The 27,710-nt window shown below is 41.5% G+C and overlaps 1 protein-coding gene across 3 annotated transcripts in view; it reads left to right on the top strand.

The window, feature by feature from the left end:
* TMEM178B (transmembrane protein 178B) overlaps positions 1-27,710 on the top strand; it is a 243,491-nt gene that overhangs the window by 61,444 nt on the left and 154,337 nt on the right. For all 3 annotated transcript variants that reach the window (XM_061371985.1, XM_061371986.1, XM_061371984.1), the window contains one exon: positions 1,952-2,065. In XM_061371985.1, the coding sequence (XP_061227969.1) occupies positions 1,952-2,065 (114 nt within the window). The remainder of the gene's footprint in view (positions 1-1,951; positions 2,066-27,710) is intronic.

The following is a 27,710-nucleotide window of genomic DNA, read 5'->3' on the forward strand; positions in this document are numbered from 1 at the left end:
GCTATCTATATAAATCTCTTGTCTGGGCAGGTATCTGATAACTTAAAGATTATTTTCTGACAAATAAGCATTTTCCATTTTCTTGCCAATGCTTCTGATCCATGAAGGCAGCTCAACAAAAAGGAATATGAAAACCCTTAAGAAGGCAAGGTTATGATCTGGGTTTTTTTTTTTTTTCTTTAAAGCTCTTTGCACACTAGCTGTCTTTTTTTAAATACTATTCTTGGTTTGAAACTTTAATTCTGGGCGTACATTTGGTGCCCAGATGGTGCAGACTCACACAGAAGCCCATCACGCTGTCAGGGCAGGCGGATACATATGTAAATATTTTGCCTTTTTCCCCTATAATATTTGGCTTTGTCTAATTTAATTGCTGTCAAAGGCAGAATGTGAAGAATACTTAAGAGGAACAAACAATGAGGACCTCAAATGTTTGTATTGCACTAACTTTGGAAGATGCTAGTAGACTGCCATGTAACTAATAATTTTGTTTCCTGGATTTTCTTCTTTCTCTTGCTGTGAATTTATGGTGTATGATCTAAGTTCATCCGAAGTACTGCTTTACAAACTGAGATATAAATCTGTATTTCTAGTGGTATAAATGCATATTTAACCCCTTGGAGCTGTTGATGGCTCTGCCATTTCAGTTCAGGCTGGCAGTAAGTGTTCTCTACCTGCCTTTTGGTGTATGGCACTCTTTCTTAGTCATATAATTTATTGCTTCATTTAATTATTCTATTGAGTGCCTGTCAATGTATTTTTAATACATAAAAGCTTTTCCAGCATAGCTGCTTCTCTGACCAGTGGTAGCTAGTAGCAAAGAGTGTGGTCAACCACATTAAGGAATGCTTATTTAGTTATTGGAGGCCTGATCCAAAAATACCATCATATTAATGGAAAAAACACTTTCATTAGCTTTGAATGTGAGTTCTTAGTGAGAGGTCTAATAAAACCAATGTTAATTGAGGATGCTGGGAAAAGAGATGTAGGAAACATTGCTGGTTTTCATCAATGCAAGAATGGTTGCATTATCACATTTCTGGTCACATGTGAAAACTGGCTGGGCTGCAATTCATGGAAAGCATCAGGCTATGCCAGACCCATCCTCTAAGGATACTAACTACACAGAGGTGCCAGGAGATTGGGGCCTGGAGCTGTGCTTGTTGTAGAAGGAAAGTGATTGTAAAAAGATAATGTAATAATGTGACCAGAAGACAAACAGAAGCAGCATGTGGTGCTTTTTTTCCATCAAATGTGGATGAAATCGTGCCTACTGGGTATGTGTGTGTTGTGTGTGGGAATTGTCCATTTCAGCTATTCATGATGTCATCTGAGGCTCATTATTCAGGGATGCCAATAAATTCTGGTTTTGAGCCTGCAATGGAAGTATCTGGGTACTTTCAAGAGACCATAGTCTGTCACATATCCTTCTCTTGTCTTGCTGTTTGGCTGTGCGTGGAGGGGAATCAGGAAATTTGCTCACTATTTATATGTATTATTTTTCCTCTGCTGTTTTTGGTTACCGAAGGAAAGATCAAAGATGTTTGCTTTATGTACCTCCTGGAGCATGGGCACTGAGACACATTACTGCACAATAAGCTAAGATATGCATTAACACTTTCTGCACAGTAAATGCTGGTATGGCTGCTGCTAGCTTATGGTTCAAAGAAAAGAAATAAAATGAGGGAGTAATTTGCCATATATCTATCTATCTGATGGTGAAAGCAGACACTCTGGCAGCTACTGCAGGGACTTTGGTGTATCATGCATTTGGATGTGAGCTTACCGTATAGGTAGCTTGTGCTTGTCATGGGCCAAAGATAGTGTTGGATGTCACAGTGGACTGATTGTAGGGATTGCTTTGTGCTTAGCCTTTGCTGTTTGTCTACCGTTCTGAGGACATGTTGCATTAATTTAACAGTGCTTTCTCTTCTGCATTTTGCCCTTACAGGAGCAATTGAGCGGTGCACATACATCAAGTACCACTACTCCTCAGCGACCATTCCCAAGAACCTTACCTACAACATCACCAAGACAATCCGCCAAGATGAGTGGCATGCCTTGCGTAAGTGGTGCTGGCTTTCTTCTCCATTCTCTTCATGTACGGACTAACGGAGGCACTCACTGATAGATGAGAACAGAGGCTTTGACTGACAACCCACTCAGAGCCCTCTTCTCACATGCAGTTTGTCTTTGTAGCAGACTGATCGATTTGCTCTTAGGACCTACATCTCTGTTTCTGCTGCTGGCTAGAAATTCTGCTGAGGCATGAGAAAGTGGTGGTGGAGAAGAGGCATTTGTATGCAGTGATTTAATATTGAGTTAAATAAAAAAATAAATAATAAAATCAATGCCCTATTTTTTAATTCAGTAGAATACTCTGTACGTGAGTGTATTCTCATGCAGTTCATGCTGCTGGTGAGTTTCCAGCTTCCAGGAGAAATTATTGCTGGCTTTTTATTGTAGAGTATGTCCTGCTGCCAGCAGCTCCTGGGTGTTGCATCACTCTCCGTTGAGGACCTAGAAAGAGAAATGCTGCATTTTTTAAGGCACAGGGAAAGAGCTTAGTCTTCAGTGATAATTGTAGGCAGTGGTCACCAACTTGCAACATTTGCTGAAGCAACAAGAGCTGACAGGGCTGGAATTGCCTTGGGATGCATTGGCTGGCCTTAAAGCTTTTCTCCTTTTTATCTTGGAATGATGGAGCTGACTTGATAGTTTTTGATTTTATCTTTTTTCGTTGTTTGACATTTTCAAGATGGAACTTTTGCTCCAAATTCATTGCTTATGACAGCAATAGATGTGGAAATACAACTTCACTTCCCAGCAATCACTTCCTTTTAACTATCTCCAGTTAAGCAGAGATGAAGGGAAGGATGATTGTGGTATTGCCAGCTCTTGCCTGTCACAAGCACATAAAAGTTGTTCTGATGAGACAAAATGAGCGTCTAAATGAGATGGGAGGGAAGGGAGAAGGGAAGGAAAGCTACATCGGACAGCTCTGAGCGTGAGTAACTGTCTATGGAAGATGCTAGTGTAATAATGTGACTGAGTTACTATTAGGCATTCACCCTGTGACATTTTGGCCCCAGCGTTGTGCACAGAAACTTGATCCATAGTTCTGGCTTCTGAAAAAATCCAGCAGCATCACTGATGCTTTTTAGAGATGGTATATATTATTTGAGTAGAAATCCAAGAAAATCTGAACAGTTCTATATTTATTCACATATTCAGTTCCATCTGGTTTATGCTGTTCTTGTAGTTTCACTTTCAGTAGACCACACATTTGTGTTCACAAAACATGGTGAAAGTGACTATGGCAGGGGTTTGTGCTGTAAAATATGGTACAGTGGTTTGGAGGGGTGAGAAGCTTTTCCAGGTGATGGCATAAGCTCTTTAACTGCATGTACATTGTAGTTTAAGAAAGCTGACCATAAAAAGGAAGCTATGGGGATGCTTATTTATTCATTTATTTATTTATTTATCCTTGTACCCAAAACCTTCAGGAAGCCATTATCTGGTATATTATAGCAAAGAAGGTAAAAGGTTGCATTTGCTTTGAAAACTGTAGTAGCACCAAGGCTATGACTGGATGAGCTATATTCAGTTTGGCTTCTTCAAGGAACCAAGAGTGCTGCTCCCTAAAGCCACTGTGAGGGGTAAGGCACTCAAAGCCCAGGGATTATTTAGTCTACTGGCTTGTTTGCTTCTTGGAGCAAAGCAGACACCTGTTGGGCTGAGGCTGCTTTATACCATCAGGAAGACTATAGAAAGCAATTCCCGTTTGTCACTTTTGGTTATTTTTTTTGTTGTTGTAGTCCCTAACCTCTCCCTCTCCGATAGGCTGTAGACAACCCAGGCTCTAAATTTCAATTCTGCAGTCTTTAAGAAACCACTTTCTAGTGAAAAAGGGTAACCACAGCATTGTAGATGCATTGAAGATAGGGATTTCTAAGTATGCTTAAGCAAGCTGTCTGCATCTTGTTGTCTTTCTGGGAGAGCTAAGATTAGAATTTTTTTGAGGCAGCCAAGTAGTGCAGAAAAGGGATTAAGATGCAGATAAGAGGAGGGGGATCGTCTTCATACTTTTAGAGCCAGTCTAGCATGATGCTGTTTTATTTTTGTCTCTAGCTTCTTTTATTCAAACATTATGCTTCCTTGCTCATTTTTACCTTTGAACATACTCATATTTGCCATAGGACTTATTTGTGTACTTATTCCTTGAACAATTTAAATAAGAAAAGCTTTGTTTTTTATTACAGGATTGTGGGTTAGCCTGCTGTGGGATCAGACCTGCCTAGAGACTGGCAGGGCTAATGCTTTTGGGTCACTGCTGCCTTCCTTGTTGTTATCTTGGCAAGGAAAGGGTAAAAGGGGGCTTTATCATGGCCACATTTTCTCCAAGGCAGGTGATGAAAGAATTGTGGCTTTAAAGTGAAAAATGAGATGGAAAAATTCTTCCTTCTGTCCAAAAGCTTTTATTTTGCTGACTCACAGAGCCTATTGTGTGTGGTAGATAGCTGGGTCTTTAAGCTTTTTATTTTAATTTCCTCTGTATATATCACAAGCCTGAATTTGTATTTTGGATCAAATGTGGCCACAAAAGAAGGGATTTCTGCTTGTCTGCTCTTCTCCAGTTTTTCATTGCCACCTGGGCCTGTCTTCCACAGTAGCTGTGTTTTGTGTCCAGGAACATGGAGGGTGGAGAGTGCTGCATCTGGGCAGAAAGTGGCTGGAATTGCTATGGAAACTGATCTCTTCCTGCACAGCTTAGAAACTGTGTCACCAGACTGCTTTAGAGAGAACCAGTTCACAAATAGGTAGCTGATACTTCCTGTGAAATGTTTACAATTTCTTGGGGTGTTGTCTGGGAAGTGCTCCTTGTCTGGCATTCTGAGATCTCCTTTGCCTGTCTCCTACTTCCCCCACTTCTACTGCAGGATCACAGGGTATGGGCTCTGAATTTAGAACATTGGCATGGGGAACTGCATTGTCAGAAGAGGAACTGTAACGCCTTGTGTTAATTGGAACGATAACGTGTATGTGCTGTTGAGAACTGCGGTAATCCTGTATTTGTGGTGGTCTGAAAGCCATTTACATGAAAAATGAATTGTAAAGTCAAAAGTAATAGCCTGACACATTCTGAGAGGAGCAAGTATTGGAGGAAATGAAGGATTTCTACAGGATGTTAGAGAGTGGTAATATTTTAATTCATATAGCATATATATGTTGAAAGCTGAATGTATTTTATCAGCCTTAATGGTCCAAACTTTTCAGGGGATTAAGGCTTCCTCATTTAGGTCTACAAAGCACTCGGGTACCTTCTTAAAAACTAGTAAAACTACTGTGGGGGGAGACTGGAAAACCTCTTTTTGTAGCCACTGAAGGTAGTGGCAACAGTTAGCAACTCTGGAAAAGACTATATACTTTCTACAGGCTTCCCAAACCTTCTCACTCCATGGACCACAATGTTGAGATTTTCACAGAAGCTCAGATGATAGCTTGGCAATGCATTAGTAACACCAGTAGGCTCATGGGCTTGACCCTGTCTGCTTTTATAAGCAACAATAAATATTTCATTGTTGTATCTTGTATTAAGTGCTGACCCAAGAGATTTTTTGCCTCCCCTCCCCCCTTTTTTTTTCTGGGTACTGCTGAAAGTAGTGTTTGAAACAAATAGGCAGCATCCCACTTTTCTTGCTTCTTTCTTCCACTCTTTCCCCCACACTCCCTTGGGTGTCTTTCCATTCCTATCATACTCTACAAGGAAGTGCTGTTTCATTTTTAATCAACTGCCTTGACCCATAGATGGAGGTACACCCTGAAGTATGACACTGTCCTGCTGGTCAGAGCCATTTGGCTGACAATATGATGTCATTCCTTAATGCCCTGGTTGTTAAGGCAGATGGGGCAGCCAGCCCGGAGATTAGTCAGGCGTCAGGTGCTCATGCCTGGAGGAGGTTTAGTGGTGGATTGCCATTGTATTCGTTGTTCCCATAGCTAATGACCAGGTGGTAGTGACAGACCTTCTCATCCTCACCCCTCCCCCCTGCTGTAAGGTTTTCTACATATCCTGCTATTTCAAGCTAAGGCATAAAAATGGTTGGGTGCTTTTTTTTGGGGAGGGAGTTGTTTTTTTTTGGGGGGGGGTTAGTTTGTTGGGGTTTTTTGGCATCAAAATGAAGACCTATTTTGAAATCTGTAAGGGATTTTGTTGCCTTCTGCTAGGCTTCATCTTGGGATCTGCTAATATGGCTGTGACCTTAATACCTACACTACTGAATAGCTTTCCCAGCTGTGCACTACTTTGTATTTCCTATACTACCTTTGCTTCTTAGGGACAGAAGAGCGGGGAAGGAGTAAGAAGTCTGTAGATCTCACAGTCCTGAGTTGACAGAGGTGCTGAGTAGCAAATATGGGCAAAATTAAGGAAGGGAGGAAATGAAGACTTGGAAATGGGTGAAATTTTTACTAATGAGTTGAGAGAGGTAAGACAATGGAGTACCAAACACTGAGGTTGGGATAAGGGTTGGAGTGGGTTTGGGAGGTAAGGTGCAGAAATGGGGAAGGTCTCTGTGTGTGTTGGAGTGGAGTGGGGAATGAACAGGAAAGGGTCTTCTCCAAAGCCCTTTTCAAAGTGCGCAAGTCAGGAGTTGTCTTGTACATCTACTCCTAAGACACCTGTGGAATACTGGCAGAGGGGAGGGCTCACTCTGCTCCATCAGCCAGCAGGTGCTTCCCCCAGCTTTTGTAATGGGGCTCAGAGGTGAATTGGATGTCTTGTTCTGCTGATGAACCACTTGCCACTTTTCTGAATCAGTAAGAGACCACACACTAGAATTCCTCCTTTTGCCTTTTGATGATTAAAGTTAAAAACTTGGATGGGCATTTTTCAAGTTGCAAACACAAGCATGTAAAGTTAGGAGACAACACTGCTCAGGCTGCATACCTGACCTTAATTTATCTCCTCTCAGCATATTCATTATCAAGTCTTTAATTATTGTAATCACATACTCTGTTTTCCGCAGGACCCCTGCCTTGTTCCATACGTTGGGGATATGTTATTTCCATTCAATGGCTTCAATACTTTTCTTTTTCACTGCTTAATGTATTGTTGCTGGTCTTTCTTGCAGAATAAACAACTTCTGATCCAGAGACAGAGCTAACCACTTCGTGAGCTTTGTCACATTTTTAATGATTGTACTGAAGCATGGCATGTAAAGATAAAAATATTAATTTCTAATAACTTTTTAAGATGGGCTATAACTTCCAGGTTAGGTCTGGGAATCAGAGTTAACTGGTGGGGGGTTTTTTTGGATGTCCGGTTGGAGATAATGAAGACTTGGGTTTTGCAGTACTTATCATTAAATATCCTTTTCTTATGTTCAAAGCATGCCTCCCGTTGACTTTCAGAGCACCTATCAGTGGTCTGCACCCTATAAATCAGACTTCAAGTGGTCACCCAACTCATGCTGAGTCAAGTAAATGAGGAAAATATGTCTAGGGACCACTTCTAAACAGATTGTTGGATGATTGACTTACTCCAAAAGTCTTTGGTGATGGTAAGTGTAGAAAGGAGTTTTTGCGTGAGAGGAAGGAGGTGCTCTATGTCAGCTGACTGATCTCAGCTTTGACTGCTCTTTGCTGGAGGGGTTGCATGTGTTCTCACCTTTCAAACCGATCCTTTTGAAGGGTCACGTTCTTGTATTTCTTAAGCTTGGCATGCTTGAGTAAGCAACTTTCATAATGTTTTGGTACTTTTGCTTTTGTTTTTTTTGTTGTATTCTTAAGAATAGGCAATTGGATTCACCTTGGCTTAGGTGATGTTTTCTGTTGTCTGCAACTGTTATGTTAGAAAAAAGAAAGCACATTTCCTTGGTGAAAAGAGTCTCAAGGTATTTACAGAGCTCTTCTAAGTGGAGGAAAATTGAGAGCAAACCCGTTCCAGCATAACATTTTTTGCAAAGAAGTATTAGAGATTTTGCCTGTTGCAGTGTGAAGATGTTGACAGGTAAAACATACCATCTCGAATAATTTCGAGTCATTCAGCCAGTCAAAATATAGCTTTATTAATATGTATACAGAGCTCTGTTTCCCTTCTCTCCCTCTTGAGAGACACAGAGGGGGAGAAATGGGTGGTTTTCCATGTCTCTTGGCTAATCAAGAATGATGCTTTGGGGCCTATAGGGATGCTGGGAATGGACTCTTCATTAGGGACTGTAGTGGTAGGACAAGGGGTAATGGGTTAAAACTTAAACAGGGGAAGTTTAGATTGGATATAAGGAGGAAATTCTTTCCTGTTAGGGTGGTGAGGCACTGAAATAGGTTGTCCAGGGTGGTTGTGAATGCTCCATCCCTGGCAGTGTTCAAGGCCAGGTTGGACGAGGCCTTGGGTAATATGGTTTAGAGCGAGGTGTCCCTGCCCATGGCAGGGGGGTTGGAACTTGATGATCTTAAGGTCCTTTCCAACCCTAACTATTCTATGATTCTATGCTTTGTTCATTCTTAGGGTGAGAACACTGGAAAAAACAAACAGGATGATCTAATGGGTCTTTTCCCTCTGACTCTTATTTTTGATTCACATACCAGTTTAATGCCTGGTTTATGATTGATATCTGAGGTTTTTTTATACCCCAGTCTGGTCCCCCACCTCATGCTTTAGTGAGATGAAAGCCAGCTAGTTAAATATTTCAAGGTGATTACATGCCACACACAGAGTTAGTAATGAGAAGCACTTCCTTGCTTTAGTGCAAGAAGAAAGACTTAAGTAGAACATTTTGGAAACGAGATTATTGCGATTTGCTCACAAAGCCAGCCACTATCCACAAGTGAACATCACAGCAGCCAGCATGAGATAGATGCCAACAAACCTTGAATCAAACAAACTGGCTTTGACCCTGACAGAAGCTGCAGGCTGAAACGTGTAGGTGATTTTTACATGTTGATAGCTGCTAGGCAGTGGTTGCTATCTTAATTACTGGTTTGCAGTGATGCTTTTTGTGTGTTGAATTGCAGAATAAATGTGATCCTCATTAACAACCAGGACATTCTCCTTCTTGCTACTTTGGAAAGGTCTAAAATGCAGTTTTACATCCACGGATTCTTATATTAACTGGGCCATAATGATTTTGCCCATGTTGTCAGAGCTGAATGTGGTTTTGGCCTAGGAAGACTGGATGAAGCTGAAGGGTTAGTCTTAGGGACCATCCCAAGACTCCTTAATTGGCTGGGTGAATCACAGTTTAGCTGTTCAATTATTTCCTGCCCACCTCCAGAATCTGATTGCACAGTTGGTGAGGGAATAGGAAGTCAGGAATATAAATCAACTGCAGGTATTTCCTGTGGGACTTTCAGAGTATGGTCTCACAAATCTCATCTGGCTGCTCTGGCTTTAAGTTATATTTGATGGAGCTTGAGCCTGCATGTCCCTCTGCATCACTGGAATTATGACAGCTCATTTGAATCTCTCTGTGGCTGGCATGTGCAGTTGATCAATATCTTTCATACATACAAACTATCATCTTGGCCTCCATCAGCTTTGTCTTCTCTCTCTTGCCCTTTGCATCCCTGTTTCTTTTGCATTTTTTTACACCCAAAAATCCCCCTTGATTCTCACCTAGTTATTCTGAGGAGTAAATCAATGGAAGAGTATCACTTGCTGACCTAAGAGGGGCTTCTTTGCCATACACAACTAAGGCTGTAAATAATTCAGTAAGGTTCCTGTCTTTTCTTTCCTCCCATAAGGCTGGGTTTATTAAAATTTTATGGGAGGGGATGCAGAGGTGGCTGAATTACTGGTTTTGTCTGATATGATCTTTGGCAATGCATTAGCTTGGTACTAGCTTCTGTTCGCTCATCATCATAGGCATAAGTCTTCCTTACAGAATCCGTTCTGCAATGTGTTATAATCACATATTTGAGCATGACGTAATGCCATTCTTTCAAAGTCATTGTTATGCCTGATTGTGTTGCTGTGGGAAGAAAAGTGTTAAATTGCCAAGGCAAGGCTTAATCTTTTTTTCCTGTATTGGGAGGAAGTCAACAGTGGCATGAATCCATGTAAGCAACAATCCTAATCAGAAGAGAGCAATAGGCTAGAGACTAAGAGTTTGGTTCTATTTATACAAGAATAATAATTCTACTGAAACAAGAATAGATATTCTGAAATAAAAATAATGTGAAATCAACATCTGGTTGCAAAAAATATTCAATAGATTGCAAAAAAAGAAAAGAGATTTTAGACTTTCTGATATTTCAGTGAAGATTAACAGATTCTACAATTGCACTTTTCTGTTAGTGCTACTGCTGCTGCTGACAGTGTGCCTTCCAAGCCAACATCTAGAAATGCTTGGGCAGTGGTTTTCACTCAGTATCCTCCTGACTTTAACAGGGTGCTGAAGGAGGACTACAGTCCAAGTACAACTGTTGCACAGAGAAAGTTAGAGAAGTTCATTTACCTGATAAATATAATGCAGAGAGAGTGGGAGAGCCAGAAACAGAACTCGGGTCTTTGGACACCCACTGCTGTGAGTGCTAGACAATGCTGCCTCCTGTAGTGCCAATTATGCAGCATATCTCCTAGTAAAGACCACTGCAAAACCCTATATCAAGGATCATGGTTTTTATTAAAGATAAAAAACCAAAACCAGAAACAAACAAACAAACAACACAAAAAAAATCCCCACAAACCAAACAACCCACCCCAAAGCAAAAAGCTCCTAAGTTTTTAAGTGAAAGGTTACTGGCCAAATCCAGAATCTATTACATTCATTAGTAGTTATTTTCTCTTAGAAATAATGGCAAAAGAGCCTTCAAAGACTGGCAGTGAATAAAGGTATACAAAGTGGGTATTCTGCAGCACCTGCTGAAAACCAAGTTCTCTCATGTATCTGAGGGTGAGCAACTGGAATCAATAACAATGTCAAAATGGTCTTCCTCATATGACGTGGGAAGAACATATTCTGTAGAGTGAATTCTTGTTGGCCAGCACAGTGATCACAGCCACCTCTGTACCTCATGTACCCCAACATGGCATGGGTGAGGAACTGATTCATTAATGGGTATAGTCCTGTGCTGCGTTTGCTAGCTCTGAAGCATCCGCTGTCAGGGTATGTTAGAGCTACCTATGATTTATTCTAGCATAAATCTAGGTTGAACTGGTATTTGGCTCATTTCTAGAATATCTTCATCCTCATGGAACTTGGCTTATCAGGACCTACATGTTCATTATTTCTGATGTATTTTGTTGCTGTTTAGATCTTTGAATGAAAGCAGGAATTTTATTCAGTAAGTAAGCCTTGGCTCTAACACTTGACCCTTCACTGAAGAACTAGCCTTCTGTACTGACTTCAGTCAATAAAGTAGAAAAAAAAGTCTGTGGTGACATCACCTCCAGGGAGGAATATGGAATGATGAATGAGGAATGAAAAATCCTTCTTAATGTGGAAGGAGTTAAGAATTTTCTTTTAAGAAGCTGACAATTCATGCAAAAGTCTTTTCTAACAAGGAACAGGGCAGAGAAATGCAAAACCAACTTGATATGGCAATAGGATTAGCTTTTCAGAGTGATCCCCCTGAAGATTTCCAGGAGGAATCAGTGGTTCTCTGAAGAGCTGAATTGACAGCTCTGGTGGATGAAGGTTTTTTTTTGATGGACAAAGGGTAGCACAGGCAGGAGCAGTGTGAAAATCTGTGAGATGCACAGGTGGATTAGATCAATTGATGTGTTTTTTCGGCTGCTAGTTTGTAGGATTCTCTGGCCTTGGCCTCCCACTGGAAGGCATCTCCCCTGCAAGTAAGAATGCAGAGTTCCAGAGGTAAATAAATTCCCATTTTATGGCAGTTGAATGGCACCAAGTGCAATTTAATATTCTCTTTATCACTACTGGGGTAGACTCAGTATTTTGCTAGCAGAAAAAGAGGCCGTTTGTCACCAGCTTATGGATTCATGATGAGTGTTTTGCTGCCCTTTTCTCACAGACCAGAAAAGTTGATATGCTAATATACAAAATTATTGCTTATAGAAGGCATAGTAGATACTGTTGTAGGGGCTAAGACCCTGTAGTAAGATTTAGGAGGTCCCCTAAATGTGTTGGTGTAGTCCTCAGAAGTGATGAATGAGTTGAAAGGGCTCCACCTGAGTGGGAGACTGGTGAGAGCTAATCCCCAGGTAGTGATTGGCCTGTAAGAACTGAAAATTTGGCTCTGAAGTTGGCAGAAGGAGCTTCAGTCAGAGGGTATAAGTAGGATACTGATGTGGCCCCAGGTTATCTGCAGAGGACTGACCCATCCAGCAATCTCATCTTGGTGGGGCTGGGAGGAACTAGCTTGCGATAGAAAGACACCTGCTTTGACAGCTGCCAAAAAAAGCTGTTTTATAGGCATGAGTAGATAAAACATTCCCAAGTGCAGAAGCAGGACTGTTGGAGCTTTGGAGAGTGGTAAGTGAAGAGAGAAACTCTTTGTATGACTGGAACACAGGTGTTTGGTTTTTTTTGGGGGTTGGTTGGGTTTTTGTTCTGAGGATGCAATTGGATAAACTTTTAGTGATGCCTTTAAGAATATGAATAAGGAAGCCAAGATAATGTATGTAAACACCTGGGGAGAAGTGGAAAGAGAAAGTAGAGATTAATGGAAAAACTACTGGGGGAAATAAAAATGCGATGTCTAGGTGCTCTTCTGTATATAGAGAGAACCTCTTCTGTGTTTATTATGCATCAATGTGGATGCATTAGATTCATGTGAAAATCAAATAAATTTCTGACGTTACTGGTACTGCTGAACCAACAACCAGAAGCCATTTCCTTTTGCAGCAAAATCTGATAGTGAATGAGACTGGCATGAGTTTGCCATCATTCACTCATTACTTTCTGAAATTTACTTCTCAGTCTGTGTGTGTTGAGCTCTTGGCACAGCTCTGATAAGCAACAATAAGGTTGAGCAAACAAAGTTAGCTTTTCCACAGATTGAGAGAGATCAATCTCTTCATTTTGACTGAATGACAAAACAAAACCAGCAATTAAAACTATGTTTGATTTCGATAGCTAGCAGGCAGCTCCCAAAACCAAGGGACACATAGAATTCTTGCCTGCACATTATTTATACTGACCTCTTCAGAGGGATGATGTTAGTACAGACTAACACAACAGGTTGATATTCCTTGAGGCATGTGCATGGAGGATCCTGGCCGAAGTTTTTGACTAAGGCTAGGTTTGTTATTGCTATTTACCTGTGGTTCATGACACTGGCTGCAGTACCATGCAGCTTTTGGGTGCATGTATGGATGCCACACAGAAGCCAGGGCAGAGGTGTCACCATGCAGGTGACAGGAAGATGAGACTATAGTTTGGTGTTGGTCAACATCTGTAATGTAGATTGGCTTCAAATCGTGTGCACCTGTCCAGTAATATGGCACATCTGGTGCACTGACTTACAGAAAAGTTTAGGAGTGGGGTAAGTTCATTTAGGTGTCATTAGATCATTCAATCAACTCTTTGTGGCATGGCCTTGCCAGCACACTGAGCTCCAACAAACCTTAGAGGTATAGCTTAAAGGCCTCCTGACTAGATAGTGTATGAGGTTCACTGGACTCTCCTGACAGAGCGGTCTGTAACAAAAAGCTTGCTCACTGTTGCATTCAAATATCCAAACACAGGTTTTGGTGAAGTAGCTTTAAAAGGTCTGTTAGTACACAGTATTGACAAAAAAACCATTTGTCCTGGTTGGATCCACTGTCTGCTTGGTACATGAATATCTGGGATGGATGTACAACAGGTGGCAGGAGAGAGTAAGCAGTGTAAGTGGAATATTACTCTAGGATATATCAGTAGTTGGTGCTTGACTCTGTCTCTTGTACAAAGGAGTGGAAAACTGATTTTTCAGCTGTCCTGAATTCCATGTGGTGTTTTGTTTCTCTTGTGACAATGCTGGCATTGTCAAAAAAAAGTAAATGAGACACTGTTGGATATGACTGTTCTGGTGGGCCTCTGGTGTGAATGAAGTCGGTATGAACAGAACATTGGCTCCCACAATGAGTTCTCTTATTTGGGCGTATGTGTATGTGGGAAGGCTGCAATAATGTATTGGTTGTGAAAGCATGAGAATTGACAGCACCAGCTAAAACCAGGCATGCTGCAGGGAAGTACTGGGCACTTTTCCCAGTTACAGCCACATCCGTGTGCTTAATCATCACGTACAACCTGTTGTTCCAGCAAGAGTTGATTCCTTGTTGGTGTGGTGCACTCTCTTGTCTTCAGACAGCTTTGCTGCTGTGTCTTCCCTTGCACCATTGCCATGCTTCCCCCAAGATGTAGTGCTATCACAGTTGCAGCCATGCAGCAATGTTCCCAGGTCTGCCACTCATGCCACAACACGTCTTGCTTCAGTGTCATGCTCTCCTAGAGGAAGTCACATCCCGTAGACTGGCATCTGTTTATAGGCCATGGGTTCAACTTGTGGCCCTGATCTTCAGCTCCTTGACCTTATCTAGCCCTTAGTTTTGGGGCAGAGAGTATCTGTATGATGCATTTATACACTTCTCATCATATAGCTATCTAGAAGCATTCTGGCCCCTGATGCAAGTGTGTTGTAACTGAACCTGACAGACATAGCCCCAAGAACTTGTTGCACCAGAAAGTTTCATTGGAGAGCAAAAGCCCTATGGAGGGAGCTCCAAAGGTGTTAGAATTGTGAAGGAGAAGCAGCAGAGTGTGTAGTCAGTGATTTTGGCTTTCTGTAAGCTGAAGATGAGAGCTGCTCAAGGAAGGGGCTGAAGGTGCTGCTGCAGTGGTGCAAAGGGGTCATGAGCCTCCCTTCAGCCCTTGGGAAGGGAAGGCTGAGGTTCAAGAGCTGCATGCATCCCTGGACTCCCATGTTTTTCCTGGTGGTGTCCCTATATGGGCCCTTCTGGGGACCAGAAGCATGTGCCAAGAAGATGTATTGCTGCTGAATAGAGAATAACAAAACAGTTGCTAAAAAGGAGGTCTAAAAGCTTATGAAGCACCATCACATGGAAAGCACAGCACATGGAAATTTTTCGCTGTAGCATTGAGACAAAATCCCAGCACCTCAGGCAAACAAGCCCCAAGTTGACAGGGCTGCTCTCCTGCAAAGCTTTAGCTGCTGTGGCTGTCCTGCTCTGCCAAAGCTGCTCTGAGGCTGCTCAGAAATGATTGCTTCTCCTCCCTCTTTAGGGAAATGACAAGGGGTGGGCTGGGGGAAATGTGCCAGCAAGCACAGAAGGGAAGAGAGAATAGAGAAAATTTGATATTCAATGTATTCATCACCATCTATTCTAGAGTCAGTTATCTTTTTGTCTTTTTTTTGGGGGGGGGGTGGTATTAAATGTAGTGTTATTTTTAGATTTCCAAGTCCATACATAGAAATTATTCTCAAGTATTCCCGCTTTCATCCTGTATTTAAAAAAAACCCCACCAGACAAACACCAAAACAACACTCCAATCTCTTCTTCATAGCACATTTATTGCATTATTTTTGTGTGATTTCTTCTATTCTTCCTTCTTCCTGCTCCAAAAAATATTACCCTTTCTTGGGTAATATTACCCTACCTTGGCTAATGTTACTGGAGATGCAGCAAGAGAGCTATTCAGTGCTTTCACTTGTTGCTTTAGTATTCTTAGAGTTATGGGGGGGAGTGCTGGTGGGCTAACAAGAGGCTTACCCTGCAGCCCACCCACTTCCTTGTGATTTTTCTTCAAAGAAGAGTCTGACAGAAGAGTTGTTCACTTGAAGATTTGCTGAGTTCAAAGCGAGTGCCCTACAGATACGACTCTGCGATTAATCCTCAGAACTGGCACATAAAGCTTATGCTATGCCACTGCTACTAATGTTAATGGGAGTCAGGCAGCTTACTCACAGTGCACTGCTTTAAAAAATAATAATTTACCCAGAGAAGTCCTGAGGCAAGAGAAGTGATATTCTTTATTAATTCTTTTATAAATCCTTTTGTCTATGGTGCTGACATTGCTTTCCATTAGTTTCAAAGGCATGACATTTTGGTGAGCCCTGGGGCTTCAAATGGGAAGGCAAGATGGTCTTTTTCCATGTCATTGAACTCTGCTGCCAAGAGCAGTTGCATATAGAATTCCAGGCTATGTTTACGAAGGAGATACAGAAACCTCCTAAGATCCTCTGTTGTACATGCAGAGCTAGTGGCTGGAGAGAAAAATGTGACCTTTAATCAGCCTCAAAAAGTAAATGAGGAAAGCTGCCCTGTGGACTTTAATAGAAAGCAGTCCTGTATCTGGAGCATGATTTTGATATCAACGAGAGATTTATTTATAAAAGCATGTGCTTTTTCAAAGGGGAGATGATTTGATGTACTTGATTTTGAGATGGCTGACATGAAGCATGTTTGAAAGGGCCTGATGACCAGGGCTCATACCTCAGCAGCCTGAGTAAGGTTGCCAGCAGCTGGCTGTGCTTATGTGCATCAATACCTCCCAGTATAAGCAGTTGCCCAGCAAAAGTGTCCCTTTGGCAGATTTGGCTGTATTTGTTATTTCTGAGTTAGTTAGACCTGAGATTTCCAGTGAACATGCTGCTTTCTCACTAGAGAGGAGAACTTTGGCGAGGAACCAAACTCATGGAAAAGGCTGTGTACAAAATTGCACTATAGTACTGGATATTTTTTGCTATGTGTGAAAAGCTTTCTCCACACATACAGTAGATGTTGGTGTTCCAAAAACAGAAGTATAATTCTCGGGTGAATTATCACGCTGTGTTGATTTCTAAAAGCAATTGGGCTACTTGGGATCCCAAATGACCCTGAAAATAATCTATTTTTATTCCTAGAGTAAATGAACTACCACAAAACCTGATGGCAATTGGCTTTGGGAGACACGGCCACTAGCAGCTCAAGTCAGAGGACCTCCTGAATACTTTTGAGTAGTCATAATTGCAGCTATACCTGTTGTTTGCACCGCCACCCTTGAGATTCCTTCAGAAATGCTGTTTGAATAATGATCTCATGGCACAAGCTTAAGTATCAGTTTGGGGGAGCAGGTCGTTCATTAGGTAGAATTCCCTTTCCTTCCCACCTTCTAGTAAATATTTCAGATTGTTTCTTTACCTTACCTGCTTTTTCCTTCCTTCTTTCTTTCCCAAATCCATCAATTTTATATTCTTTCTCATTTTAAATTATCTAGTATCCATATGCATATCCCTGATGTTTCTGTATGTAACTATGGGATCATTTCTCAGCTGATTTCTCCCTTTGATTTTATTTATTTATAGCAATGAGGCTGGTACCAGGTACCTCTTGTTAAGAGAATTTTTAGTTATTTGAATAATGGTACCTCTAATACCTGGGTTTGTTTCTCTGCTCGCCATTGCCTGTGGTAACAGTCAAAGGGTAGAGAAGTGATAGAGTTTCCTTTGATCCGAGAGAGGTGAGTGGTGGCCAGATAACTTCCTGGCAGGGTAAGCTGGTGAAGAGTTCTAGATAATTCTCACTATGAACCATTTAAAATACCAGTTAGAGCTTAGGGCAGCAACACTTAACTAAAAGCACATCATCCCTTCTTTGCTTGCTAGCATACCTCTGAGGGATATGGGGGATAACCTGGAATATGGTGCTGGCCATAGTGGGGCTGGCAGAGGGCTTGGGAGCAGCATTTGGTGGCAGCAGTTGCTGCTGGAGCATGCAGCTGCTATTCCAGGTAGCAGTCTGCTTGGTGTCAATTTTTAGTCAGTGTAGAAGGACTAACAGACTTTAATATTTCCTATTGAGCTGTACAATAATCTTTTGTCCCCTTTCCCCGTTTTCAATCCTTTAACAAGCTTTTGGAGTACCATGATTACCAGCAAAACCTGCTTTGAATTTGGAGTTGGAGTCATGCAGTACTCTGGTTTAACTCCAAATGGGGCATGATTATATTGCAGGCAAAGTTTCCATTGCTCAGGCAACGTAGGCTTTACTGTCTTGTTGAGGTCACAACAAGAGCAAGAATGTAACCTAGCAAGATGTTTGGCAATGTCATCACCATCTATCATTATTGTAGAAAAATTTAGTTATCAAGTTTTATTTCTGGCAACACATACAAGAAATCTGGAATAGACCAGAACTTTTAGAAAAACATGACTGCTTATTTTCAGAATTCCCTGTAGACCAAGCACAGGAAAACCAACTTGCCTTTCAGAAGAAGATTGAGGCCTGTAATTACATAACATAGCAGTGAGTTGAATTTTCAAATTTATATGTTTAAAAAGAAACCATATTCATTAGTCGTCCTTTACCCAAACTGTAGCATGAACTACTGCTCAGAGCTTAGTTTTTTCTATTATTAATTTCTAATCCATAGCAATTAAAGAAACAAATTCTTCTGTAACTCCCTAATAGGATTTAGAAGTTGCCACGCACAAGTCACAGCAGCCAGACTCTAAAATCCTTCCTTTAAAAAGTCATTGTGAATCCTTCCTGAAATACTCAATATGGTTATTAAATTCTCATAGTGCTTCCTGCCAACCCTGTTCTTGTGCTTTCCTTGGCTTCTTCATCTCTCTGATGTTCTGCTATCACATATTTATCAGATATGGGTATTTTTTATTGAACATGTTTCTCTAAGGGAGACAGCAATTTGCTACTAGAAAGCATGTAATAGGGCAGTTTTTTGTGAACTTATGGTTGAAACTTGTTTGTACACTTTGTCTTTGCTCTGTTTCCCTGTATTCTCTCTCCATGTCTATTTATCTGTAGAAGGGCAGACTTGCACCTTGCTAATAAGATGTGCAGCATATATGCTGGGGCATCTTCCAGGAGATACTGCCAATGCATTGGCCTAGTGAGCCCCTGATGTCTCAGGGGGCAGCAGGAGCTATGTGGTGGTGGCTGTGCCTAGGCAGGCAGGAGCTTGCCTGTGCCCAAGCTAAGAGGTGACTTGGGCTTCTGCTTTCTTACTAGCCAAGCTCCAGAGCACATGTATAAAAAGTCTGCTTTTCAACAGTTTGATTATGAGAGAAGTTTATGAGCAAGATTTCATGTTACACACAACTTACTGTCAGCATCCTGTCCCCATGCTTTCAGCCTCAGGATCCTGCAGGCAGCAGTTTCTCTGCATGTGCTCCTGCCCAGGGCTGCTCAGGTCCTTCACAAGCTGCTTTGGCAGTTCTCAGACCCTGACTGCACAGCTCTATCTTTAGAGTTGCAGAAAGTCCAGTTACCGCAGTGCCACATCCTACAGAGCGGGTGGTACAGCAAGCTGTGATTTGAATTTGAATTTCTTGCAAATTATTTCTTGGGTAGGAAAATTTGTCTGAGTTTGTGTACCTCAGTTTTAGAGAAGCATTAACTGTAGAGAGAGCTTTGGACGCCTGCTTGCTGCAGAGTCTAACAGCAAGGAGGCTATCTGCATGATGGAATTACTTTTTGTAAACTTCTGATGTCATTTCCTTAACCTTGTGCTAGTTTTATCACAGGGATATCTTTTTTTTTTACACCCTACTTACAAAAGAGAAGAAAATAACTGGTTATTATTCTAGTTGAATCACAGAATAAAATTCAGACACAGCTGTCACGCAGTTCTAGTATCTGAGGAATATCAGCATTATGAACAGAGTGTTATTAGCATATTTATTAACGGTGCACAGAATTTATTTATTAGCAGTAATGCACAGATAATTCACTCTTTATGTGCTTGCACTTCTGTTTTGATGTAGCTAATATTGAAAAATGCTTGGGTTTTTCAGTTTACATGAAAAATATTGATGATTAAGATTGAGTTAGTTTGCTGTTACTGTGTGCTGTGTGTCACCTCACACTCCCTTAGGGACAAATTTAAGGCTTCACTTTCTTAATATCCTGTAAGTATGTGGCAAGGTGGATGTTCTCAGCTAGTATTGATTATTGCTGTTAATTCTTGTAAATCTCAAAACTGCTGTAGTAAACATTTGATGTAAAATTTAAATCCACTGTAAATGCTGAAATCAACAAATATTTTTTCACCTTCATATTTTCAGTAACATAGTGCAAAACAAATAGAATGCACTGCACTTTATAAATTTACATCACAAGAATAAATTATTTTCGTAATTGCTGTGGATTTTATTCACTGCCAGGATTAAGACATAATGGCACAAGTTACACAAATACCCCTGGTTCCAGCTGTGGCTGCTCACAAATAAACAAGACTATTTTGGGTAGTAGCAGAACCAAAGCGATGGGAGAACGTGCTGATGCAGTATGTCTTTGGGAAGCCCTCTGCAGCAGTGAGCTGACAGATCTCTGACTGGAAAAAAGCCCCATGTGTTTTCCTCTCTGGGGAAAGCAGCAGCTGGCCCCCTCCACTGGGATTGCATCCTGCTCTGTCCTAAATAGTCTCATATGTTTGACTGGCACTGCAGTTGCACAGGATCCAGCATGATCAGAAATAGTGTAGCCATCAGGGCCAGCTCAGTGATCATCCCCCTACACTCAGCACTGGTGAGGCTGCACCTCAAATACTGTGTTCAGTTCTGGGCCCCTCACCACAAAAGAGATACTGGGGTGCTGGAGCAGGTTCAGAAAACAGCAATGGAAACCCTTACAGGGTCTGGAGCACAAGTCTTAGGAGGAGCAGCTGAGGGAACTGGGATTGTGCAGTCTGGAGAAGAGAAGGTTCAAGGGGGGCTACTACTACTTGAAAGGAAGATGGAGTGAGGAGGTGGCTGATCTATTTTTCCAAGTAACAAGTGATAGGACAAAAGGTAATGGCCTTGAGCTGCACCAGGTGAGGTTTAGACTGGGTGTTAAGAAACATTTCTTCACCAGCAGGGTCATTAGGCATCGGAACAGGCTTCCCAGGGCAGTGGTGGAGTCACTGTCCCTGGAAGTGCTCAAAAATGTGTAGACAATGCCCTTGTGACATGGTTTAGTGGTGGTTTTGGCAGCCCTGGGGTGACGGTTGGACTTGGTGATCTTAGATGTCTTTTCCCAGCTAGTGGCTTCAATGATTCTCTTAACCATTGTTCAAGAACATCTTGGTGGTGGTGCTCAGTGAGTGCTGCATTGGGCTGTTGTCATGGATGCCTCCCCAGCATGGATGTGACTCTCTTGAAAACTCCATTTCCCAACTTAGGGGCCTCCTTCTAGGGGAATTGGAACAAGGCACATCGTGTGTCATCCACAGGGTGTAAGAAGTTTCTGTGGCTGATACAATCTTGTGGTGATTGTTGTCTACTTGATAGTCTTAACTGGGTTTTTAATGTCTGCAGAAGGGAGAGATGCTCTCTGCTCAGAAAGAACATCGATTGTTTGAGAGAGACTGTTCCTATTACTTGTAGGGGATGGTGAAAATAAAGCATATATGGGGGAGCTGGGAGGATTTTGAGAGCTGTTCGCAGTGCTTTGCTGAGCTCACATGCAAGCTTTAATTTTCTGGGAGCAGTATGTATCTTGTATTTTTTTGAAGCATGTTGCTAAGTCTCACTTTCTAATCGCTTGTTACAGTTGTTGTATTAGACTAGATTCAGCCTTTGAGAAAGCAAAGAAAACAGAAGTGAGTTGGCTCATTTTCTATGTCATTTTTGCCATAGGGAGCATCCTGTGGCTGGCGGGAGAGAGATCGGGCAGTACATGTACACATGTAGCCTCTTAGCTACAGTCCTGCAGGGGACTGTTGGAAGTTTGCTTGGCTGGTCTGGTATCCTGGAGGTGAAAAGGGCTGATAGACTAGATTGCACTAGACTTTGTACTGGGGGGCTCCTTAGCAGATTGCTGCTAGTTTAGTTATTGGACTTTTCGTTAACCGTTTGAAAAGTGAAGGCAGATCTTGTTTTACATTAAAAATCCACAAGAAATGCAGGATCATAAGAAACAACAACTTGTAGCCAGGGAGTGCCCAAGGGGTTAATCTGCAGTCAGGGGTTTCTTCAGGACACTTGATTTAAACAGGCTGCTTACACAAAATATCAAAGGTGTTTTATTTGGAATTAGTTAAGTGGCTGGAGATAAATTTAGAGTATAGCTCCTTATCCACAGGCATCAGTTCAAGTTCAGAAGTGTGTGTGTGGGTTGGGTGTTCTTAAAAACAGTCTGGCTGAGGCATTTCTAGTCTATTCGGGCAGAAATTTTTAGCTACAGTCTCAGTGGTTCTGGGCACAGACTGATATTGCCCACTTTCCAGTGGCAGGAGCCTTAGTGTCTGAATGAGCTCTTCGCTTTCCAATGATTTCCTTATGTTTCAATTGTCCGGCTTTCCTTGTGCAATAAATACTCTAAAGGAGAGCTTCCCTCTCTTCTGTTCAATTCTCCTTTTTCATCCTATGAGTATTTGAATATAATTTTTCAGAGGGTAGTGAAAGCAGAACCATACTGACATCTAAGGATATTTACTTGGGTTTAATCCTCACAGTTCATGTCCCATTTCATTTCCAGAGGAGGGGATTGTCCTTCCCACTGAACTTACCTAAACTAGTCCATGAACAATGAGGCTGCTTTTCCTCCTCCACTTCTGCTGTACCAGGCCCTTCTGAGTCCTAAATATCCTCCAGTTTGAGGGAATGCAGTCATACCAAGAGGATTCTTGCTGTTTCGTCCGCAGTGCTCTGCTCATTGCAGGACTGTGTTGCTGGTATTCTGTTGTTTCAAGCAAGAACTTCAATTTTTCCTTCCATGTGATGTGCTTCCCTAATTTGAAGTGTAGCTAATAAATTGCCCTCCCCACAGACTGTAATATTCAGTTTTCATTCCTGGTAGAATATGTCTTTTTCCAGTTACCTTTGCTTACTGTCTGCCTTGTACCCATAGCACATCCGTACATGTGTGTGTATGTATGTATGGGACTGAGGGCAAACTCATGTTGCCTAGACATGTCTATGTGTCCAAGAGATGAATATAAGTCAACATTTAGTTGTTATGCAGCTACTAATGCTGACTATGGATGTTGTTGTCTGTAGTAAGGATCTGTGGAAGTCAATGGAACTGGATAGTCTGAGAGCTTGTCACATGTATGCTGACATCTTGCACATTTTCTCTATGCATTCTCAAGGTTTAGTGCCCTTAAATGAGTGTCTTAACATTGATATACAAATGCTGTCAGTGAGAATACAACATCCCTGAGTTACTCTGTGCTTAGACAGAAAGAGCAAGGGCCTCAGTGTGGAAAGGCAGGTGCTCTGCCTTCTCTTTCCATGAGCTTCCCAAACATTTCACACAACTACCTCTGCGGTTGGCACTTTGTAGCAGTCTCAGAAGAGAGGCCAAGAGCTGAATCAATCAAGGGACTGCAGTGGTCTCAGTCTAGCAGGTGAGCTCCCTCCTGGTCACAGCTGAGTTTTTGTGCTTTTTAAGTGTGCTTTTGCAAGCTGCCACTCAGTGAGCTGTTTCTGCTGTGTGAATAAACTGGGGACTTCAGTACAGCAAATTTTCACTCACACTACACAAACAGCAGGTACTTGACAATGTCCTTTGGCATCATCCTGTACTTTTTGCAGGTATTTATGCTGCTGAGAGAAATTATCTTCATTCTGTTGGCTCACAGAAGGAAGATACTTCTAAGATAAGGAGCAAGAGGGACTGGGCTTGCAGTAACTTTGCTTGAGATGAACCCCAGAAACTGGGCTCTGAAGAGGGCTCCTGGGCCTTCTCCTGAAATGCAGAGAGCAGGCTTCAGCTGAACTTGGATTTAATTTTGAGGTTTTTCCTCCCTTCCCCTTAGAAGATTGCCGGAGGGAATTTACATAGTGCTTCTGAGCAAGCTGAGGAATAGAACTGGCAATAAAACTGTGCCACCCGAGTGGCATATATGAGGCATCTCCTGTATATGGATGTATGAAAGATGTCTTGTGGAAAGCGGTTCCTCCCCCCCTCCATTTGTATTTTTTATTTTTAATCCTATTAAAATACCCTTTGGTGGAAACAGGCTTGGGCATATCTGTGCCACACATATTGGATTTGGCTCATGAGTACTTGTACTCGGGATCTTGGAACGGCTGCATTTTTTGAGACTCTTAAATTAAGAGGAGTCAGCAGGATTGAAGGAACTACCTAAGAAAAAAAGTGTCATGGCATGAAGGCATCATCCATCTTTTCATTTTTTGCAACTAGAAAGCATCTCATCTGTCTGAAAGTTTTTGGGAGCCATTCCAGTTAGTGCTGTTAAAGACATGCATGAGGAATTATTCTTTTTCCTTTTTTTTACTAATATGCGTCATTCAAGCCTATTTATTCTAGACTGTCTCTGGGCCTTTATAATAGCATGAGATAACCTGAAAAGCTCAGCAGACATGGGGAGGAGAAAAGCAGCACAGTGCTGTCTCATGCTGCTCTGTAATCCTTAACTCACTCCCTGGAAGCTTGCTGAGGCCCAGGTTATCTCATGGGACGCAGAAAGTTGCCTTGCATTTCTGACATTGTACAAATGAGGATGGTTGCTACTGATGTGATCTTTGTAGAGAAGATGCCCGTATTTTTGACACACTCTTTGATGGAGGATACCGGTTTCTGGGATGCTACCACTTCTCTTTCAATTTCTTTATTGCCAGTAGATTTTTACTTGCCTTTTTTTTGTCAGATAAGCTTTTTAAACACAGGGCTGAGTTATTTCCCACTGTGACTTTAATGCTTCCTGCTGCGATTTCATTGCCAAACCTCGTTTACAGTTGCTGAATGTCAGTATGTACTTACAAAAAATACACAGAGAAAGAAAGGGGAGTCTGGAAATGCTAGCTGAGCAGGGTGGTATTTTTATATTTACTCAAATGTGTTTCATGGGCCAGTGGAAGTGAATGTCTTCTAATGAAGGCTTGTCTCCATCATCAACTGTGGACCAGGTTGGATGGGGCTTTGAGCAACCTGGTCTAGTGAAAGGTGCCCTTGTCTGTGGCATGGGGGTTGGAACTAGGTGATCTTTAAGTTCTGTTCCAACTAAAACCATTTTAGAATGCTACTAGCGCTGGATGACCATACTGTTTCTTCTGCTTATACATGAGAAAGAGCAGTAGGATATCATCTTGTTTTGTATGTACACCTGTTCTGCAGAAACCTCCCAACAACTCACAAACTGCATCCAGGCTTGGAATTAATGTGATTAGTACATTGCCTCGGGGAGGTTGAGCCTCAAGGTATATCATCAGGTCATAAATTACTGAAAGGCTTTTACAATGTAATACTTCTTTAAAGATGTGACATGTGAATACAGTTCATAGGAGTGAGATGCCCATAGCACGGTTAAACAGAGCAAATATCTTTGCTAGCAGCTGAGTACAGAAAATTGGCATCACTGAATCTGCACAAACACAGTGCCTTCTTGGCTGAGATGTGTGTGTAGGCAAGTGTTTGCTTCAATGACTATTTTTGACCTATTCTGTGAATAAATAGGACTTCTGCCTCTAGAGCTTTCAATCTGGCAACTTTCAGTAGCACTACAGTAACAAGGAGAAAGAAAATTATTAGTAAATACACTTGAATAGAAAAATTCTTCCATAGCATTCAGAATTGCATATGTAAGCTGATTTTGTGTGAAACGCACCTCCACGATTATGAATAATAAGGGTTTGTTTAAAAAAACAACCCTAAAGATCTGATAAAAGGTTTTTCTTCCTGAGTTCCACACATGCTGTTGGCAATGATAGGGGATGAAAGAGGTGTAAAGGAGAAACCTGTAGACAGAAAAGTAGCTGTGGAAAGAGTACCAATGTCCCCTACCTGCTTTGGTTTCCTTATTAAATTTATTTAAGATAAACTGTAGTTGCAAAAATGTTGAAAACCTACGTTTGTTCTGAAATACAAGGTGGGTCATTTTGCTTTTTTGCAGAAAGACATGAAGATAAGTTACCAGAAAGAGGTTAGCTAATAGTTACTGTGATGTGCAAGGCAGAATACAGTTCAGTTTATTCATTTCTGGGTTAGCCCAGTAGAACAAAGCCTGTTTGCATGAATAAAACAAGTGGGTAGTATAACATCAAGTACAAGAGAAAACATGAACTGAAGCTGCTTGTTTAAATGAATCAAGTTCTAACTGCTCCAAGTATGATTAATAGGAGCGATTGGAGAACGTTTCTTCACCAGAAGTCCTGATGAAAAAAAGCACTTGTTTTTAGAGGAGAAGGTTGATATTTCCCAGTAATTCTTTATAGTGTTCAGGCAAAATCTTTTTGGGTCTTGATATTTTGTAACTACAAACTACTAAAGCTTCCAAACTTCAGACAAATGCTGAAAAGTCTCTAGCATTTATTTTTCCAACAAACCCCCTTTTTTTTCAAGGCAAGCGAATGCTTTCCACATTACTTTTTGTCAGAAATCTAATTATCTATTTAAGAAGATGTTTCAACAGAAGATTTTTGACAATCTGAGTAATGTTGAGTTAAAAGGCTCCCATTTTAAAACATAATAATTTTTTTTGACAGTACTTTACAGCAAGCTGTAATGGCATGTATAAGCAACCAGATGCTCTGAAGAGCTAGCATGGGCTGCACACATTTTATTTAGGACTTTCTTTTTTTTTACCTTTTCCTGGGATTTGGTTTTAAGGTGGTCAAATCCAGCCCAAATCCAAGATCATGTGTACATTGTATGATGTGGAATGGTGCAGTCTTCCACCCAAGTTATACTGATACTGTTTATGTCATGTGGTAGAGTGCAGTGATAAACCCAGGGGATGCATCACCTTGCACCTGGGGACAGGAGACCTGGCTCCCCATGGCACTGTTCCTGTGCTAAAGAGATTGCTATCACCCAGACCTGAGCTAACCCATGTTCTGGTGCCTTTGACATCTCAGCATTTCTGTTTCAGAGTTTCATATTGAAACTCAGCTTGGGTGTTTCCATCCCTGGGGTGTGTTTACCCCTAAGTCTTCTTACATTTATGCTGCTTCTACATTGCCATCTGTCAGACCTGTCAGAGCCCTTAGATCCCTCTTCTAGGTCACCTTTACCTTTCCCGATGGGAGTATAGCAAGCCTTAACTCCCACTGAGCTTTCCTACACTCATGCTAATAAGATGTTCTTAGTGTCACCTTCTTTACCAGAGAGTTAGATGGAATAATGGTTTTGGGAAACAGGGACTCAGCTTTTCCCTCAGTGCTGACACTGCACTTCCAGTGGCTCTTACCAACTCAGTTGCTATCTCTGACTGAGTGTCTGTAATGTTAAAATTGAAATGGTAACACTCGTCTACCTGACAGGCTGGAGGCGAGAAGTGGTTGTAAGGATTAGTTTCCTAAGGGCTATAGCGTGCCAAATGTTATTAATAATGCAAAGCAAGAAATGTTCTGAAATAGAAACAAAATTCCTGCTTTTTGCTTCAAAGGAGAGATTTACCAGAACACAGTAAAGACCTTGTTTTCCAGTCAGGTGGATTAGCTGGTGTCTTATGGCATTACATAGATACATGAAATAGAGAGTGGCAGGCCTTGAAGTGTTTCCTATACATGGGTCACTCTGCACTGTTCAGCACATTAGTGAATGGGAGAAGATGACTCCTGCCTATGAGATGCACCTGCCAAAAGCTTCCCAGGTTATTTTCTTAATTTAACATGTCAAGGTTTTGCTCAGGTAATTATTTATATCCTTCGCTTTTAATAGTTCCTCCTAGAAGAGTCAGTGGAAGTGTGAGAGAGGAAAAGGTTTGTCTCGCCGTGTCAGTATAGGGGTGAGCAGAGATAAAAGGAGGGAAGGATGGCAAAGGACAGAGAAAAAGCCAGTGAGTATATGGAGTGAGAGAGAGGGGAAAGGAGAACACAAAAAAAGAGAGGAAAGACAGATTCAGCAGCACAAG

Source organism: Neopsephotus bourkii, unplaced genomic scaffold, assembly GCF_033783945.1.
Source record: "Neopsephotus bourkii isolate Nb327-2 ecotype Australia unplaced genomic scaffold, CSIRO-AGI_Nbou_v1 NB_1589, whole genome shotgun sequence".
Classification (NCBI taxonomy): domain Eukaryota; kingdom Metazoa; phylum Chordata; class Aves; order Psittaciformes; family Psittacidae; genus Neopsephotus; species Neopsephotus bourkii.